Source organism: Scomber japonicus, chromosome 7, assembly GCF_027409825.1.
Source record: "Scomber japonicus isolate fScoJap1 chromosome 7, fScoJap1.pri, whole genome shotgun sequence".
Taxonomy (NCBI): Eukaryota; Metazoa; Chordata; class Actinopteri; order Scombriformes; family Scombridae; genus Scomber; species Scomber japonicus.
The window spans coordinates 16,243,331-16,264,182 of record NC_070584.1 but is presented as its reverse complement, the minus strand read 5'-3'; the positions used below and the strand labels follow the sequence as shown (position 1 = coordinate 16,264,182).

At 40.2% G+C, this 20,852-nt stretch overlaps 1 protein-coding gene across 1 annotated transcript in view; it reads left to right on the top strand.

Annotated features, from left to right (window-relative positions):
* The window catches only part of faf1 (Fas (TNFRSF6) associated factor 1), a 62,358-nt gene extending 43,950 nt beyond the window's left edge, over positions 1 to 18,408 (top strand). The window contains 8 exon segments of the mRNA XM_053322966.1: positions 1,815 to 1,951; positions 2,074 to 2,162; positions 5,995 to 6,075; positions 6,494 to 6,571; positions 10,223 to 10,268; positions 10,271 to 10,354; positions 15,767 to 15,846; positions 17,169 to 18,408. Of these exon segments, the coding sequence (XP_053178941.1) occupies positions 1,815 to 1,951; positions 2,074 to 2,162; positions 5,995 to 6,075; positions 6,494 to 6,571; positions 10,223 to 10,268; positions 10,271 to 10,354; positions 15,767 to 15,846; positions 17,169 to 17,252 (679 nt within the window). The 3' untranslated portion in view covers positions 17,253 to 18,408.
* The last annotated feature ends 2,444 nt before the right edge of the window (positions 18,409 to 20,852 follow it).

The following is a 20,852-nucleotide window of genomic DNA, read 5'->3' as shown; positions in this document are numbered from 1 at the left end:
ATTTTCAAATCAAAACATGTCCATGTTCACTTTGAAACAAAGTGTGTATGACACAGTGAGCTATCAGAGCATCCGGTTCCCATACACACTCCCATACAGTTGGCTTGCAAAAACATTCCCTGCAGTGCTACTGTACTACCCTGACTCGTCAGCTGCTCAGTGAAGCAAATGTCAGGTCTAACCAGTCTACTCGCATCTTCATGCACCACTTTGACGTGATAAGATGCAAGGTGACAGTTCAGGGAAACATTAACTATTTTAGCTGTCAGGATGTGCAGTGAGAAATGGAGATGGGATAGGTGACAAATTAGAAGCCGTCAGTCACATTAATCATTGGAGCGACGCCTTAAACTCATATTAGTTGCAAGTTTCATGCAGGTGTTTCCTCTACATTTAGTTGCCCCTGGAGGTTTTTAAAGGCCACAGGTCTGGTACAGACTAGGCTACATTCTTTACCATGTTATCTTATGGCTGGATGAGACTGTGTTGAACTGTTCACCTCAGGTCCTGGAGTAGCTTGACTTCTTCCTGCCCTTTGTGTCTCCATACTTGTTCTATAGTTTGATTTACAAGTGATTAAAGCATTTTTCAAGTCCTAAGCAACAGTGGACACAAGCTAGGTCTACATTGTGTTTCTAGATTGAGCTGTTTTTATATTGTGATGATGATTTTTGTTGTGGTGGACTGACTTCCTTAGTTTTGCGATAGGAAACCCAAGCAGGTTAGGTTGTGCTTGATGGGAGATTTAAGATTGAGTTACCCTTCAAGTTAGTGTCCATTGTTCTCTGGCCTTTCATTACAGGTTAGAGTTTCCCTGTGGGCTATTGTTATGGTCTACCCCAGTTGAGGTTTGAACAGGGACAAGTGTTAGGATAAAACGATCAGTGGGATTTAGGGGACCCAACTTCTTCATTGCAGAACGTGGGTCACTCAAAGTTCAGCGTCTATAGAAGTTTTGTTTGATTCATATTCTCAAAGTGTTAAATGCAGTTGTGCATGACTGTAGTATGGCTATAGGACTGAGGGGCTATAGTATTTCTCTTACTTTAACATCCATATTTTGAAAATGTACTGGTATGATTATTATTTCAAAAGTACCACAGTGAGTTCCTTTTTGCAGTTTGAGAAGTCTGCAAGTAACTTCCTCAGCTTTGGATTCATGTTTTAATGAGTTACACCCCCCTCTCAAGACAGCATTCCTTCCATTCATCCTCTTCCTCTGACCCGCTGTCTCTCCATCTATTCCATTACTTCTCTATTTTACCAGCCAGTTATTAAAGTAGATCTTATTAAAAGGCGAGAGAAAAAGCTAATCTATATTTGCATTCAGTCTATAGCAATTCATTAATATTATGACATTTAAAGGGAGCTTGGCGGGCCTCGGCTGCCTGCTACCCTTTTCCCTCCCTGAAATGTTAATTTAAAAAGTTCTGTAATGGAATAAGAAATCCTCTTCTGCCCTATCAATTCTGGGTGTCTGGTGAGGAATACTAATTCATCTGCTGTTCCAATTGAGATAGCATGTCACTCTGATGGAATAAGAAAAAGCAGAATTGGTTTTAAAGTCCTTAATGCCACGAGTTGTGTGTATTTCTCTTTTCTGCGTCAATCTGAAAGCTGGGTATATTTGAAAGCGAAGTCTGTTCGTGTGTATGTTCATGCTTTTGTGTTTATGTATGTGTCTCGTTGTTTGATGGTTCTATGTATTTCTATTGCTATTTTTTATCCAGTAAAAATGTGTTCAGTACCTATAAAAACAATCATACAAATGAAATAAATAAAATAAATGCATTACATTTGTTTCTGTCTTTCAGACTACTCACCATGTGTACGAGGCACTTTGGCAGTGTAGTGACACAGACTATACGGACATACAAGACAGACCAGTTCCCTCTGCTCCTTATAGTCATGGGAAAACGCACATCCAACGAAGTTCTAAATGTTATTCAAGGTAATTATGACTTTATTGATAATGTGATTTACTGTACTATCAATAGATACTTTTGTAAATGATGTAAAAAGAGAGATTTATATACACATTGTGCATTGTAAGTGATTGTTTTTCTTCTTCAGGCAATACTACAGTGGACGAGCTGATGATGAGGTTAATGGGAGCAATGGAGATCTTCACAGCACAACAACAAGAGGACATCAAAGATGAGGTAAGATTTGATCACAACCAGGAAACCTGAGACTACAAAGAAACACAAATGTCAAGCTCAGATTGTTAAAGATTAAGAAAATTGATTATTTTGAAATAACTATCTGTGACTTGCTAATATATGATTGAATAATCTGTTTCATATTGGTGAGTTTAACAGCAGGGAGAGACAACACTGACACATGCCCATCTAATAAAATAAAATCACAGCAAACGGTGCCTGCTCTGTGACTAAACTAGCAAGTTTGTTAATTCTTGTGTCCTCAAATTACCTATTTTTTTATTTACACATTTGTCTGAAACCCTGTCTGACCTTTTAATGGATACAGCCACATTCATAAAAAACTGTTACTTAAGATCACATGGAGAGGAGTTTCTTTAGTTCTTCTTCTTCTGCCTAATAGATAAATAGCAGCATGCTGGGGCAGATCAGAAGTGTTGTGGTTTTGATGAAATGACACACAGAGACTTTTTAACCAGTTCACCTCATTCCCATTTAGTTCTAGTTTATTGTGCCAACTACAGTCTTTGGTAATAGGTACAGGACTCATCTCCCATTCACTCCAGTGTGTAGGCAACACTGTGCTGCACTGTGTCTGTCAACTACCTCTTTTACTGCAATAGAAAGTTGACAAACACCATTCAGGGATACACTCCATAGAAGACCATGAGGAAGTCTTTCATCTATAGACAGGAATCTGGGAAAGTAACACAGGGAGGTCCTCTTCACCTGACCCTGTTAACCATTCATGTCATTGTCACTGTTAGCTATCAGAGTTAGCTATTCTTCAAGTATATGTTTACTCAGACAGTGAATGACACATTACATGTTTCTGTCCAGGCAGGTTTTTTGGCCTACTGAGTATTAGAATAATCCTGCCAAGCTGTGTTTTTCTCTTTCATAATTATAACTTATGTTCAGAGGTTTAGGAATTAAAAACAGTGCAGAATATAGAGTCTCTGCAGACAGACTAAAAAGCACATTTTGAATAAAAATTTTAATTGACAATAATATCTGACAGTATCTAAAGATTCACTCGGTTAGGTTTTATTTATAATCATTAGTAAACCCAGTTCTTCCTTTTTACAACACACATTCTGATATTTTGGAGTGTGTCAGCTCTTTGTTTTGGTCTCTTATTCCCACACTTTGCTGTCAGACTCTCATCAACATTGTTGTGCCTCATTTTTGAGTATTGTATCCATAGATGACAGATGTCACAATATATTAGAAATTTAACTGTTCAAGAGTCAGTCATCCAAACAGTACGCCTCTCTGACAATGCTAATGTAACAGTCAATAGCATTTCAGTTGTGGGAGCAGTGGATAAAGAATGAGTTGTTGTCACACACTCCCTGAGGCTTAGACATCATCAGGTGGGTTACTCACTATTGAGTGACAGCTATTCTCTCTGTCTTGTTATTATTGCTACAATGCTCTTGTGTCATTTTGGGTTTGCCATTCCTGTCACATTTCAAATAATCATTAAAGACAAGAAGTATTCTGAGTATGTACATGTGTCAGGTCAGATGGTGTATTCTGATCTTGGTTCACGCTTAAAGCCAGGTATTGATATCCGAATTTGGTTCCAATACAAAAAGGATAGTTTTTTCATACTTTATTTTGATACATATAAATATATCTACACTTACTGTACATTAACTTTTCTTCTCATTGAACAGACAAGCCAGAGTTCTCACATTGTCTAAATGATCAGTCTAACTTCGACAACATTTTGATTTAAATCAGGAATTAGTTCATCTAAGAATGTGTAAATGAGAATTTGAACAGACATCCAATGCCAGCTTTTACTCTTTTCTTTCTTTGTATTTATGGGAACATCGTAAAATAATAGTATATTATTATTGGGTTGTTATCACTCATTTTATAATCATTGCAACAACTGGATTGAGATCTGTCAGACAGATAAGAAATCATATTTGCCATGGCATAAGTGTATAGTCAAGTTGTTCTGAAAGGTTAATAAAGTGTAATAATTGCCCAGGTGCTGCCTGCCAGAAGGAAATAGCTTGTGAAATGTCACAAAAAGAGCATAGAGAGTATAAGTGATGATGAAAGCATAATGTACTAGTGTGATTATTCATTATTAGTACCAATAACCACAGGATTTGAGTATATCCTGTATCTGACAGGATCTATCGCGTCTCCACGGTGAAATCAACCTTGACACTGCTCTAATCCTATCTTCACTATATCTGCTCTCATTTGATTGTTCATTTTCTTTCTCTCTCTATCTCCCTTCTTTCTCTCTTTCTTTTTGTTTTTCTTCTATTTTTCCACCTCACCATTCTGAGGGCAAACTCAGACACAAGTACAGACATTCCACTCCGACAGTGACTTTTGTGTCTGTCTGGAAATGGAGCAGCTGCACAGCCACATTGTGACTTCAAGCATCCTTTCTGACTCGCCAGTCATTCCAATGGTTGTCTGTGTTTTAGCTTAGCAGTTACTAATCAACTGACTACTCACTGAGGGTCTTGTGGTCTGCATCTGTCAGCATCACTTGCCGTTATTCAAACTAATCAACTAACCAGCATACAGTTTTTGGAGTATTCAGTCATTCTATATGGGAAACAATGTGTATAATTTGAGGTCAATGTCTTGGTCAAAGGAGTAATGTTAAATACCAAAATGCATATTTTTTTGTGTTGTGAGAAACACACAATTAACATTAAGAGAGCATTCAAGCTCCACAGAAAGACCAGCAGCTGGGATTCAAATCCAGTAAAAAGTTGCAAATGTTAATATAGATCTCAGCCACTTTTTCCAAAAGTGAGCAGCAAACAAAAATGATTTGTTTTTGGCAATACTTTCCATTATTTGTTATTTTTGAGAAAACATTAAATGTATGACAGCTTGCATTTTGGACTTCTGAACACTTAAGTAGGAGCTAATTATCACCACTAGAAGCCAACTTGATGAGAAGCCAAGATATAGATGTGGACAATCTGTTTGTTTTTTTCTCCAAAGATAAGGTCTTTAAAACCGCATTGTGGTTGAGCAGATACATGGTGAATTAACATTTCATGTCATGCCTTTCATGCACATGAGGTCATTCAAAACAGTGCATTTGAAAATGTATAACATCTGTACAAAATGAATATAGACAATGAATTACTGTGCGACTTGTTTGCGTGACTCTAGGCCAGTCTTTTGACGGCAGCCACTATTGATGCTTTTGTCCCCCTCTTCCATTCTTTTACAGTCTCCTTTCAATGTTCATCTATTATGCAAGCCAAAAGCACAAATGTATCCTTTGCATTTTCTGATTCAATACAACAATACACACTGTCGTTTTGCTTAGCTGCACAGTGGCCCTCTGATCATCACAATAAGCTTACTTTGCCATATCCGGGCTGGCACACAGCATGGGCCTTCAGAAAAGAGAAAACTAATGGCCGTGCACTGTTAACACAATGGACACTCGTATTTAGTCCCAGTCTTTATAAAACACTTTGTAGCCACAGCAGGTAGACAGAGAAAGGCCGCCTGTCCCCTTCCCTCTGTACAAACAGGAAGAGAGAGGCAGAGTGAATAAAAGAGAAAAGGACGTTGAAACTGAGATGAGGAAACATAAAGGAGGCTCAGGGTCTGGTAAATGACAGCCCGGTCACAATGAATTCCCCTCTGGTGCTACTCTTTCATACCTGGTGTTTGTACGTAACCACACTTGACATGCTGCATTTTCTTTTGCATGGTTCTCTCTGGCTCCCACACCCGGCAATCCAGCTTAGATGCTTTGTGCTTGTGTATCGTTTGTTATGTTGTCAGTTAATGGGCCCCACTTTCTTTTCTCCTTCTCTGTACCCAGGACGAGCGTGAGGCAAGAGAGACGGTGAAGAGAGAACAAGACGAGGCATACCGTCTGTCTCTAGAGGCTGACCGTAAGAAGGTACTTTAAAAAACAGAACTTATTAAGATACTGGTCTACTTGTAACACAGGTATGAGTTAGCTTGGTATATTAGAATACGCAAACATTTAGATTTGCTCTTAGATTTCAGACAAGACTGATTTAATGCTACTTTATGCTTCTTTTAGTTTTGGCTCCTGAGAATAAGATTGAATCATAGACTTGATAACCACTCAGCTGGAAATGATAACAGTCACACAAAGTTGCAATGCCTTAACATGTAAGCGGCTTGAAAAACCTGTTCCTTCATAACCATTGAAACTTCACTAATGCTTCATCAAAACAACGTGACAACCTGTGAGAAACAGTTTCAGTGTTAAGCATTTCACATCACTCAGGATTTTAATTTGGATTAAGCTGTTACGTCCGTTGAACAAATTTAATTTCTTTTTTTTTCAGAGAGAAGCGCAAGAGAGAGAAGAGGCCGAGCAGGTTCGCCTGGAGCAGATGAGAAAGGAGCAAGAGGAGGAGAAGGAGGTGAGGAGAAGAGTCATATCCTCATCAATATGACATTACGGAAATAACTCAAATTATAACTCTGCCTTTATCAGTACAAGACTGAACAGGGATATGTTTCCCCAGCACACAGTAATATGTTTTGTGCAATTGAGCCGTTTTTTTTATCCGTCATATTCTCACTTCACAATAATGAGTCAATTAGATTGCGGTTTTGGTGAAGCCTGCCAGTCAGTGAAGCATGTGTAGTGTGTGCGAACAGGCATTCAGCCATTTTGGAAGAATGAAATATCCTAATTACAGTGAAGCCCATCCCTGTAAATGTCACCTTACATACACACAGTTATTGTTGTATTTAACTGCTTTACACTGGTATAGCACACAACCATCATATTGAAACCAACATGAACAAAAGACTGAGGCAGTTCATGTACACAGGCTCATACACAAACATACATACACAACCTAAGCAAACACACATATTCACTTGAAAACAATTATTGTATGTGAAGAGGGGGAAAACACACACACACACACACAGGCAGACACACTGTCACGCATACAGGAAAAAGAATAGTTGTCTGTGAGGATTGCACCGACGTTGTAATACACACTATTGTAACACAGTGTAGTCCTCACTGATTGTTGTTTACTCAACAGCAGAAAGCCTTGGCACACTGAGAGGTATTGGGTGACCCGGCTCACTCAGGTGATCCGTCACTTCAGTTAAACAGACAACAACAAAAGAGCCCACAGGCCCAGCCATCTTAATTATATCACTGTAGTCCATCAACCAAATGTTTGTATGTTTTAAACAATAGCCACCATGGCCCTTCTTATATCAATTCTCTGTACCCAAGCGTCATGGGTTCCATGCTGTTACCTGTGCTAACATACTAGTGTTGTACGTGTGCTACAGTCTAGATCCTTACAAATATAAGTGCCAGTAGTAGCTGCTGAACCCAGAAAATATCAACTTCGTTTCCTTTAACTCTTGTTAACCTGAAATGGGAAACAGGTGCACCTGCCCTCATATCACAACATGAGAGGCAGTGCAGTGCACTTGTATGCACATGTACATGGGTAGTGTTGATGTGTACTTCTAGTTCTGATGACGCATAGAGAAAAAGTTGGGAAATAAAGATGGGCATTAAAAGTATTTGATACATATCTATCTGTTATTACTACTTATCGTTTCCATTCTTTATCAATTAATTTGTTGTTTTTTAAAATACATTTCTGGGTAAAAAAAAGTGGGTAAATATGTTTTTGGTGTGCTGAAAAACAAGTCTAACTATAAAGGTGATTTGTTGGAGATTAAATCAGTAAGACCAAAAAATCATTCTTATTTACAATAGATTTTATTCACATTCTCCTGTTCACTGTAACATTAGATTACATTATAAACATAGATTTTGATCGAAACAATTAATTGTCTTTACTGCTTCTTTTAACTTTCCTCTCCTGCTCTATTATCCCTTTGCAGAACTCGCAGATTTTAATCTAGAAGGACCCATGTAGATGCTATTTTTCTCACATAAAGACTCAAGAGAGCAGGACAGCACATTTTAGTGTTATTCTTGATATTAATTTTAGGCTACAATTATTTTGATGTGCTGATTCATATTTTTACCACAGTACTGTTTTAACACATCTTTATTATCTAAGTTGACTCTTAAACTAAATCTGCATTGTAGCTGTTGTTACTTTAATTTCATAATAATCTTTTAAATGTATTCATTTGAGGGTTTTGAGGCAGAACAATGCTGTGGGAGTGCTTTCTCTGTGATTTTATGCTTTTGTGCAAAGAAGAGGGAGATGAAAGTAGGAGCTGGTGAACGGTGGGAGGAGTCGGGGGCAGCAGTGTGTATGTGTTTCCTGTGCCTTTATGGGATGACATTACTATTTACCTCCTTCAGGGGGTCTCCGCATATAGTTGTGTGACTGTCAGGTGCGACCCCCCCACCCCCTCATCACCACTCCTGCCACCCGTCATCTGTTTGCTTTCTGTGGTTAGCAGAGCAGAGCTGGAGAGGCAGATAAATGGATGGAAAGATGCTCCTGATTATTTGTGTGGAGCAGCGCGGGCCTGAGGCTCGACCAGACGCGTGTCCTGTGGTTTCTTTAGGGACGCTACCTCTCACTTGTGTGGGTGTTTACACTTGTGTGGGTGTTTATGCTTGTGTCTGTGGTTGACTACATTTGTATGTCCACCACTACCACACACACACACACACTATTTGTGTATGTGTGTGTGTGTACTTGTTCGTCCCTGGGGGGCCATTTAACTCAGTCAGCATCAGCTCTTATACCTGAGGGGGCTGATGGCGGAGCGGCACGCGCCCTACCCTGCCCACCCAACACCAGAAGCTGCTAATGAGCTACTGTTGTACACTCTTATGAAATATAATTGCATTATGGTGTGTAAATAAAGCCGGGGCGTGTTGTCACAGCATATGCTCCCCGGCTGGCCAAACAGGAACAACAAGCAGAGGGAGGAGGAGGTGAGGGGCAGAAACAGAAAGAAGAGGGAGGCTCGAGGGAGCGGCTGAAACGCGTTTTTTAGAACACAGGAGAGCTGATTAGCTTTGCTGTGGAAGATGACAGTTGATGGTTGTCTTTTGTGCTAGCAAAGCCATGCTCACTGTGTGACTGTCTGTACACAGTATTACAAAATGTTTTATCCATAAAATAGACTCTTATCAGCTCTTATGAAACTGAACTATCTGCGATAGACTGATATAATCAACATACCCAATCTCAGATTTCCCCAGCAGAGTAACTGAGCAACAGCAAGAAAACATAAAGCATCAAGAATATACTTCTCTGCTTTTAGTAGGCTGAACTGCTGCTTGGCAGCCTATTGAGCTACACCAGGCTTTAGGGACCAGGGTGAGACACAGGGCAACTAATTTAATAACATTCTCAGGACAAGAAGGTCCTTTAATTAATGTGAGGCAACAGAGCTGTAATCAGACTGTGGGAGCAACTTCTTGGGTTGTCTGTCAACCTTGTTTTGATAGTATGCCGTCATCCTTATAACTGTCAGTGTTACTGTTGAATCTTGGGTTTACATTTACTATAAACACAGAAAGGCAGACCAAATTTTTATGAATACATTTGATTAAAAATCAGGTTGGTTTTTTTGCTTTATGGCTTTTCTCCTTCTTCCCTTTCACAATATTCTTTTCTATGATGTTTTAATTGTACACAAAACAGGCTAAATTAATAAAAAAACAAACAAAAAAATTTCAGGAAGGCATTTGTTTTCCACAACAAAACACTATTACATGGTGACTTTGTAATTCTAATATACACTAGTAATGACAGCTGCATCTCACTATCACCTGTATGCAAATATTCTTTCCTTCAGTTAGCATTTTGAATCACTACTGTATCTACCAAAATCATTTTTATTAGTCTTTTGTTTCTCTAATTCTCATTTAACTGTCATAGTGTGCATCATTTTGTGAACTGAGGAAAATATTTGTTAGATATCGTTACTGTTTATTTGCAACTTTACTTCAACATTTGTCTTGTGTAATCACAAAAGAGAAATCTTTTACCTTCAAACAAACTTTGAAATAAAGCTGAACTTGTCTGCAGTGATTTTAAGCTGTTTATTGTGCTGTAGTCACCACAGTACTGTATTTCTCCCATCCATTCTTTCAGGCAATCCGCTTGTCATTGGAGCAGGCCCTACGCCCAGAGCCGAAGAGGGGTCAGGAGAGCAAATCAGCAAACTGCGAATCCGCACACCAAGTGGCGAGTTTGTGGAAAGGCGTTTCGGAGGGGCAGGCTATGGTGAGGAATGATAGTGTGGCCTCCAAGGGATACTTGCCGTGTTAAAGTTCCTCTCCATCGTAGAATGTGAGTGGTACACCTACTTGCACATACACACAAAAGGACTCCTTAACCTCTTTTCTCCTCACAGACGTCCAATGAAAGGGCTTTAAAGATCAACACGTGAGCTTTTAGAATTCACAGCTGGGATTGTCCTGTTGTCAAATCGCTGTTTTCTGCCGTCCTTCAAAACAGTTCTCTGCCCACGCAAACAACTGCTAAATCTGTCCATACCTCAGCTGAGTAGCAGCAGGTTATGAAGTGTTCTCGGCCACAGCTAACATCTCTGCTGGAGAGATCCACAGCTGTAATTGGCTTTTTCCTGACGGCCAGAGCTAAAAGTTAAGCAGCAGCTGTAGGTGGTGTGCAGCAGGGACAATATTTAAGACAGTATGTTATGGTTGATTGACAATTTCTTTATTTCCTGCTTTTTATTATTGTTGTTTTGTCTTTAAGTTTCAGTGTTTGTGTGCTGCAGCAACACCAGTGCATCACTGCCTTTGTTTACTCGTTCCTGTGATGGGACAAGTTAATTCGAGTGTTTATCCATCCACCTGCGCACACCTAATATTCCGTGAATATTAATTAGTATCAGCCCGTTGTGAATACAGTACACTATGACTGTGTTAGGATACAGTTGTCAGCACTAACGGTAGTATTCTCTGTGGCTCTTCTTCTGACGCCCGGCAGCAATCAGCCAGCTACAACCAGTCATTAGAGGGCTTGGTCGTAGCGCTCTATGGTAGCGAGCTAATGAGCACTGTTTTAACTACCAGTTTAATTAGCCATGCTGCTGGAAACAAAAATGGGATTTCCATTAATCAAGAGAGGAGTGCATGTTGAGGGGTGGGTGGTGGTTGTATAGAGGTGTGTGTATGTGTATGTGTGTGTGTAGGCTTGCCCAGGCAGTGTGCCATTGTAGTCTGTAGAGACCACTGGGGCACAAACACCTCAAACTAACACACACATTAACGCGTAGCTCACACTCCTCATTTCGTCACAATCACACACTTCAACACATGCACAAATATTTTCAAGCAAACACATGCCCCGCTCACAACTTTGTCACTTAAAGGATTCACAGTTGTCTCTTTATAATCAAGAGTAAACATGTGTTTGAGACAGAGATAAAGATGTGTCTGCATCGCAGATGAAATTCCAGCAAAAACAGGATGGGAGGATTAGAGGGGTAGAGAAGCGAGAAGAGGATGGTGGCTGCACAACTAGTAGGAAGAGAACAGAGAAGACAAAAGCTTAAACAAAGAAGAGATTTAATCAGAGAAACTGTCGGAAAGAGAACTTGTTAGAGATGACAAGTGAGAAAAATATTAAAAAGATGAAGATGGGAGATAATTCCAGAAAACAGAAAGGCAAGAGATTTGGGGAAAGAGAAGAGGGAAGCAGATCAGTGGTAGTGCCAGTATGAGGCTGTGAACACAGGCCCCTGTCTAATCCTGCAGCTCTGTGTTGTAATTAAATGAGAGGGAGCATTGAAAGCCTCCATCCCGTCCAGACGCTCTCACTGTTGCTCTGCCAGGATCAGAGGATAGAGGATAGACCACTATTGCATTTGTAATACTGCACAACTGTTGAAACCTTCTTTCTGTTTTCTAGTTTTCTGTGGCTTTGTGCAGTGTCACTCTTTCTTTTGCTATTTCTCTCTCCATCATCCTGTTTCATTTAATTTCTGCTCATTCAACTGTACAGCAAATTGGAGATTTTTACTCAGTTCAACTTGAGAAAATGAAGTGAAGCTCCGTATGATATTTTTGGCTAAAGCTAACACGTTACTGACATGCAGAAAGAGTTATACAGTGAATCAGTAAATCTAGTAACACTGGTTTAATCCTGTTTGTAAATCAACTTTTGACACTTTGAGATAAATCATCAGAGCCAGAGTGTCTAATTTCCTGTTTTTGCCACCTTCCTGTTGCTTTGCCAAAAAGTGTCTATTAGTCTTCAATTTTTGGACTCAGTCTCCTCCTCAACATTTGGTATCAGTGGCTTATCTCTTCAGCACTACAGCAGGCCTTACACTGGCATCATTTGTACTAGGCTTAGCCGTGCTCAGGGAGCTAACCCTTTTCCGTTTCTATGACTGTCAGCGAGTTTGAGAAAGGGGGGTGTGGGTGGGGGGGGGGGGGGGGTTTCTAGTGTTTCAGTTTTCAGCTTTCCATTCAAGAATTTCCTCCTTTTTCTTTGATACTAGGCGAGCACAAACCACCGTTGAAAGGCCTGAGGTCTTCTTCCTTCAGTTTGCGGTGAACATGTTTAGACTGTGGGTATAATAATTCTGTCTTCCTACTCAGCAATCGCCCCTTCCTGCCCGGCTGCTCATAGACACCCAAACACTGTCAAACAAGCGTTTTATTTTTCTCACTGTGATACTGTACTCTCTTTCACCCTCTCTTAATCCTTCTTCCAGCTCTGTCAGTGAAATGGTCCAAATGATTGTCAGACAAAACCTGAGATGCAGAAAAAATAAACAACGGCACAGAAGAGGCCGAGCACTGTACTGAAATAGATTTTACATCTGTTATACTGGTTCGTTTTGTTTTTCTTTTCTTGCTATCTGAAAGAGTCGTATTCACAGGAAGAGCTACAGCTGTTTATTTTCAAAGTAGTTTCATTCAGAGTTGCTTCGTCAGGACTGTTCTTACAATATTCTCCCAACCTGTCTGAGAGCTGTATGGCACCCTGCTCCATCTATGAAAATAGATTGTGTGTGTGTGTGTGTGTGTGTGTGTGTGTGTGTGTGTGTGTGTGTGTGTGTGTGTGTGTGTGTGTGTGTGTGTGTGTGTGTGTGTGTGTGTGTGTGTGTGTGTGTGTGTGTGTGTGTGTGTGTGTTGCCATGGCTCCGTCTGAGGCCAGTATCTCCTTGATCTCTTAATGTTAAAAGCTGCAGTCTTTGAATTTTTACTCTTTACTCTCAGCCCCTTTCTCACCTTCAGCCCTCTCCTCCTCCTCCTCCTTGTCTTCCCTCCAGCTTTCCCTCCTTCTGTCTCCCTTTTCCCTCCTCTTTCCCTCTCTTCCAGCCTCTGTACCTCCCTCTCTCCTGCTCACACAGTCCCTTTCTTTTGCAGTTATACTTTACTTTTGCTCTTTAGCCTTTATATACTTCTCCATGTGCATTCTCACCTTTTCCCTAAATCCCTTTCTTTCTTTCTTTTTTAACATTCTTAAATCATTTTTTGAACTAGTCCATCTTATTTGCTCTCACTTCACTTGCTCTCTCCTTTTCTCTTTTTCCACATTCCCTGTTCCCCCCTCATCCAGTCTATGCGGTGGATTTCTTCCTTTGAAGTACCGTATTCTGGCCTGTTCTTTTCTGTTCACGCCCCGGCGCTACGTGCTGTCAACGCTCCTGGCAGCAGATAATGATCTCCCACTGCTTTTGTAATTGGCCAAATAAACACTTGACAACACTAGTTTAAAACAGACAAGTTATTTGGTTTTAATTAACATAGTAGAGCCTGTAATGGCTTCATTAAAAATGCGTTATTTCAGCTGCACATTTGATTATGTTGGAAACGGACATCTTGAGGGTCTGTGTTTATTTTCCCTTTCTTTCCTTTCACTGCTGAGCGTTGCTTAGTGTCGCCTCCTCTGTTATCAGTGTGTTTTATTCATTTGAATCAAGTGACTTACAATTGTGGTATTTATTTTAAACTTCACATTAAGAGCTAATTATGTGGTTTTAACCGTGGTGAAATCTGTTATTTGATAATGCCAAATACATGGGGTTCGTATTAGCTGAGTATTTTATGTCATACAATTTTTTTATTAAGTAAAGAATAATAAAATATCAAAGACTGCCGAGAAACACCATCTGTCTTTTCATTTGGTTCCAGTTTTAAAATTAGGGTTTTTTTATGCTGAGCCCCCATTATTGTATTATTTCTTTAGAGTTCAGACAGACACAGTTCAATTCAGTTAATTTGTTGTGTATTTTTAATGAACATGTTTTTCCACAAAGTCAGAAGAAATCTGCTGAAATGAATGACATCATTTAAGTTAGTCAGACATTTCCCTAATTCAGCTGATTGATTTGATCAGAATTGGTTGATGGAAACTATATTGACTCAAAGTTAAAATCAAACTGCAAACCAGGGAGCTAGACTCTGTCTTATGTATGTATGTATGCATGCATGTATGTATGTATGCATGGCTGTGTAGGCACAGGAGGAGAGAATATGGCTTAGGCAGAGCAGAGGAAAAACAACAGCTTTGTTTGTTGACAGATGCCTCCATGCTTATGGTCTGTTAATTGGATAACAATGTAAACAATCACCGATGGCGCCTGTCTCCTGTGTCAGTGTGGCATCTTGTTTCCCTACTTTCTTTTTCAGAGTCAGATGCTGCTCTCCCCCCGTCATTTCTCCCTGGTGCACCACTAGCACAAACTCTCATCCGAATTCACTCACAGCTACACACACGCTTATATATATAGTCCACAGACACACACACACACACACACACACACACACACACACACACACACACACACACACACCTGCTCCACCCCATAGCCTCATTTACTCTTACCTGATGCTGTGGTGTCATAACAGCTTGTCGGGTTCATTAGCATGGCAGCCATTTGCGAAACACCGCTCCCAAGGTGGGAAAAGGAACGCGGCAGCCCTGTTGGTCGTTTTCCCCACCAATGGGATGGAATATGTTTACAGCAAACACACACACTCATAAAGACACACACACACACACACACACAATTTTACTGCTCTTCGTGGCATCTCGCTCCCTGCTGTGCTATGAGCCAGTCGACTAGGTGAGGGCATAAGGTTGATATGGCAGCCCCTCCCTGCCCGCACCGAGCTCCTCGGGACCCCGCTGAGAAGTCAAGAGTCTAAATGACACGTCGAAATGAGGACAAGGAGATGAAAGACATGGAGTCAAAGACCGCTGGTGTGCACATGGTGTGACATTTCCGAACTCCCTTGGGAGATGGATCGGTTGTCTGATGCTGACGTGTTCACTTTCCCCTAATTTACTTGACTTCTTTTTTTCCTTTTCTCACCCTTTTCTGAGCCCTTGAACATCCTCTAATTTTACAGATTGTGCAGTTAACACAAGTTTAAATGTGTAGATTGTTTTAATTATATTATATATATTATTATATCACATATGTTTACTCATTCTCAACCCCTTCAGTGTATAGAATAATTGATTTTAAGGAGCTAACAAGGATTCAATGAGAATGAAATCAAATCAAAATGAAAAGACCTTTGCACTTATTAAAATACTTTATTGTTACGACGCTGATTAGACACTTGTCATGTATTCTATGGAGGTTGAGTGTAGGTGAAGTTGGGGCTCAGGTCATGGTCACAGTTCACGTTTCATTCCCTACAATAGTCTGTCTCAGACTTATCACTCTGCTTGTTTGGAGGCTGACCTTTAACATTCTCGGCTTGCCCTTCGACCCTCTACAGCAGGTACAGGGAGCTGGTTAATTATCCCACCCTGAGGTTAGAATAGGAGCCCTAATCAGAGGAGCTGACGCAGCAGCCACCAGATAAGCCCTGGACACATCTCAGTGTCACACCACCTCGCCGTCACACAGCCCATTCAGCCCAGGTGTTAGATTGGCCTGATGTAACACAACCCCTCAAGTGATTAGCTCACATAAGCTAAGAGGCCCACAGGGGTGGTGGGTGTCAGAGAGAGAGAGTCAGATTGTCCTGTTTTAAAAAACATAGGTCAGACTGCCTTCATGTCAGCTAACTCAATCAGCTCCATTGTGGGTGGTACTGCATTATTCCTCTGCTTTTCAACAATATGTGTATTCAACACAGAATGATGTTTCTTTCCACCGTTGGCTACGTTTCTGTTTGACCTTTTTCTCAGGTGAAATTAGTCATTATTAGTCATCCAAAATGCACAAAGTTCTCTTCTTAATCCCTGTCTCTTTCTCTCTCTTGTTCAGACACACACACACACACACACACACACACACACACACACACACACACACGCACACACACACACACACACACACACACACCAAAAAGATTTTACAACACACACTCTCTGCTCTCCTCTCCTGTAACCTTTGTCAGTTTGTTCTGGATTGGGGCCTTTTTAAGAAAATAAACCTGATGGTCCTCATAGGGAAACAAAGCTCTAGCTGCTCAGATTACTGCCTAGACTTTTTTTAAAACACAATGTTAGAATAATACATGGCGTACACACACTCAATGAAATGAGTGCAGCACTAAAGCTACACTGTTCTCCAGCCTGGATCTCAGGGCATATATGGCGGGACAGTCACCAAGGGATTTCGAGCGACTGAGGCCATGTCCACACTAACATAGATAAATCTGAAAAATGCAGTTAAAATAATATTGTTAAACTGACTTTAAAACATGTCTGACTGCCCATTTGGCAATACCTGTACTTAAGATTTGTCCAGTTTGTAGGATTGTTACCATGAATCTTATCTAATTTGGTCAAGATGTCTTTTAAGTACTGATCATGTAAGAAATTTATAATAAGTTGGTTCAGTCATTTATGGTTCAGTCGTTTTATATTGATCTAAATTTAATATCTTTTGGTATTTTAAGTGTTGGTGCGAAAAAAGACATTGGAAGATGACATTTTAGAATCTAGGAAATTGTGAAGTGCATTTTTCACAGATTTTCTGACATTTGATTATTTTCATAACTGTCTAGATTGACCCATTTTTAAAAAATAATTATTAGTTAAGTTGATGGTGGTCTAACATTCTCCCTCTATTTCTCCTGTGGTCTCTCTGCAGATCACCCAGTTGGATCCAGGGTCAACTCTGCTGGAGGCCAAGTTGTTTCCACAGGAGACGCTTTTTCTGGAGGCTAAAGAGTAGAAACTGGCCCTCTGATAGCTGAGAGGACCAAGTGACTGACTGATGAACTGGCTGGACACACACTAGTCACCGAGCATGGCCCCCCCCTCCCCTCCAGTCTGGGCCTACAGAACATAAACACGCACGCACACACACACACACACACACACCAACACACACAAAGACCACCCTCTCAGACGTACATGAACTCACTGGCATGCACATCCAGTGACACACAAGTGCAAGTAAGCTTCTCTGCCCTCGGCCTGGTCGTGGTACATGAATGCCTAGTGTACACATGTTGCACAGAGGAGCAAAGACAGTATCACAAGCACACAGCCAAACATTCATCTCTCCCTCTCTCTCTATCTTTCTCTCTATCTTTCTCTCTCTCTCACTCTCTCTCTTTCTCTCTCTCTCTCTCTCTCTCTCTCTCTCTCTCTCTCTCTCTCTCTCTCTCTCTCTCTCTCTCTCTCTCTCTCTCTCTCTCTCTCTCTCTCTCTCTCTCTCTCTCTCTCTCTCTCTCTCTCTCTCTCTCTCTCTCTCTCTCTCTCCCCCCCCCACACACACACTTCACAACTTCACGTTTCCAACTGCTGTGTCATGGTTTTCCCCCTCACAACATAAACACAACATAGTGAGATAACAGCATTTGAGAGACTGACTAGACAAATCTTTGTCACAGGAAAAAAAAAAAAAAAAAAAACATGGACTTGTTCTCTCCCAGTTCCACATTCAACACACCGAGGCTGCTTTTTTAGAACATGGTTTTTGTGTTTGAAATCAAAAAAATGCTTAAAAAAAATAAATAAATAAAATGAACAGCAAGAAGAGATGTTGCCCTGCAGAAGTTTGGGGGCTGTCTCATCTCCACCTGTATTTATCCGACCTTTACCTTTCCAAATTCCCCGTTCCATCTCTCCCTCAACCTTCCCCTTCCCTTCCTCACCTTCCAGCCCTTCACCCCCTCCGTCCGCTGTCTGCCACTGGGATGCGACAGGATCTGTTCTCCGCTCCCGGCTGGTTTTAACATCCACTGCTCCACAAGCCAACAAATTGCTCAGTTTTCAGTTGTTTTTTTCTTTCTTTTTTTTTTCTCTTGATCCTTTTTAAGTTTGATGCTGTATTAGTTTTAGTTTGATATACATTATATAAAATATATGAATATGAACATCAATTCGTCTCACCAGTAAATCTGTTGAAACATGTTTTTTTTTCACCTTGTTGAGATGGTTGCGGTGTCTTATTGTAATGTTGTTTTATTATAAGAAAAGTTACTCAAACTTATGTCATACTCTGCAACCCACAAGATGGAAGATCATCTGACTTTATTTCAAAAATATGTTTTAGGATTTTGTTTGAAAATTGTTTTATGTATGCTTAGGTATGCTTTATACCTCAGTAGACTTCAGGGTTTAATGTTAAAAACAAACAAAAAAACTAATGGTTTTCCAGATTTCCATTCTTTTAAAATCTGAGGATTCCTAATTGAAAACTACAGATACCAGAAACTTAATTTGTAAATTAAGTGTAAATTACAAAGGTAGTTCTGTGATACTGGCGGTTTCTTGTTAGTGTCTAAGCTGTGGGTGGACTAAACGAGATGAGAGAAAAAACAACCTCCTCAGAGCGCAGACTGATTACAATGGAGATAACCTGAATATGGGACAAAGTTTGTCCAGATAGATGTCAAAGTTTAGATATGTATCATCATATCTCTGGCAGACCTTTTACATACTTCTCTTAACAAAATGTTTTAATATTCTCACTCACACGCCACCTGGTAATATCAGCCACACCGCAGCCAATTTCCTGCCTTCAGCGAGGAGAGATCACGCAGGCTTAGCCCTCCATCTGTAGCAGGGCTCTTCTGTCAGCTAAAGGCAAAGTTTGAGAACTTTAGCAGAGCGGGCGTCATAAACAAACCACATCAGGAAAAACAGCCCTCATCAATAAACAGGTGGGCAGATTACAGCGACCTCATGTAATCATGTAAAAACAACGATCCAGAGCAAAGCAAAAGTCAAATCACAGACATTTTTTAACTGCTATTATTCATAATGAGGCATTTAGTTAGTTTCTTCTACAGACAGTGTACAGAACATGCTAAAATATTAAATAATTGTGTCACACTAAACTATGTTATGTACTTTAATGGTGACAAGATTCATTTTTAAATAATGCTGGCTATGATGAACAATTTCAAGAAATGATGAAGAGTCAGGGAAGGTGAGTTTTCTCAGAACATTGATTGATCATAAACACAGCTTTACAGAAGAAGGTTAATGTCAGGAAATAATGAGAGTCTTGAAATATAAAGTCTGACTTCTCTTCCTACCAAGAAGACGAATGCTGTACCTGACCACTAAAATCAACTCTTGTCTGTTTGGGGGGGACAACATAAGACCTCCTTTAGTCCCAGAGTAGCTCAAATCTTCTTTATGAGCTGGATTAGATTAATCTACACTGAATAGGTGGAGAACTTTTTGAAGGAGAGTCTGTTTAAGCTGTTCTCAGTGTGAAATGGGAGTTCTGCAGGCTTCAACTTAATCCTTGTGGGTGAAATAGACAATTATCTCATGAATCTCATGAGCACTGCATCAAATCCTTAGGTGTCTCAAACTGTTTTAAAAGGTCATTCACAACCATGTAGACATTTCATATCACGCTCTGGTAATGTGAGTTATTCTTGTGCTTTAAAAAAAAAAACATGAGATCGCTCGTGTGATACACAGTGTGTGTCACACAAGCATCCTGCAGTGTGCGTGTGTGTTAATCAGAATTTCAGTGGCTGTCTTGTTTCTCACGCGAGGAATGAGTTGCCCTAATGTGCTCAGCCAGCCACACTTCCCTGGGTTTGACCAGACAAGACATATTGCTGAAGGCACTGGCAGAGATAGAGAGGAAGAGACATCACAGGACAAATCCTGACTTTCTGTTTTAATCTCTGAGTGTCAAAAACAATCACATATTTGAGCTAATTTTGCGTAACATTTTTGTGAAAGAAGACATACTATAATATACAAATGAAAGGTTTCTATAGGCCTCAAAAAGACTTAAAATAGGACGAAAAATCTTTGCCACTGACTCTGTGTACAAGTGGTATAAATAAGTGTATTGTGTGCAAATTTTCGGCTTTTTCAGGAAGGAGTCATAGATGGGGCCTTGACACTATTGGTGGCTGTTGTGGAGAGTGAAGCAGGTTTCATTGCAAAGAGTCCAAACAGGTATGTCTTCAGTGATCCCTTAACTTGGCTACAATGATCACCTTTTATGGAAATTAGTGTAGTAGCTGATATGTTTCAGTTAAAATTATATATATGTGCTCACTATGTCTTGACACAGCTTATGTTAAACACTGATTTGGCATCTGAACATGACATTGGTGTCCTTCAATTCTGCCAAACAAATCCTTAAAAGTCAGTGAGAAGTCCTGACAAGTGAGAGTAGGAGCTGGATTTAATGTTAAATGTTCTGCTTGAGGGAAATACTGAACTTAGTGAAGCTCTAAGGGCAAATGTTAAATGTCTGTGGATGACATTTGTATTACTTAGACATAGAAGTCTGTTCATATAGGTTATTGTGTGTGTGTGTGTGTGTGTGTGTGTGCGTGCGTGTGTG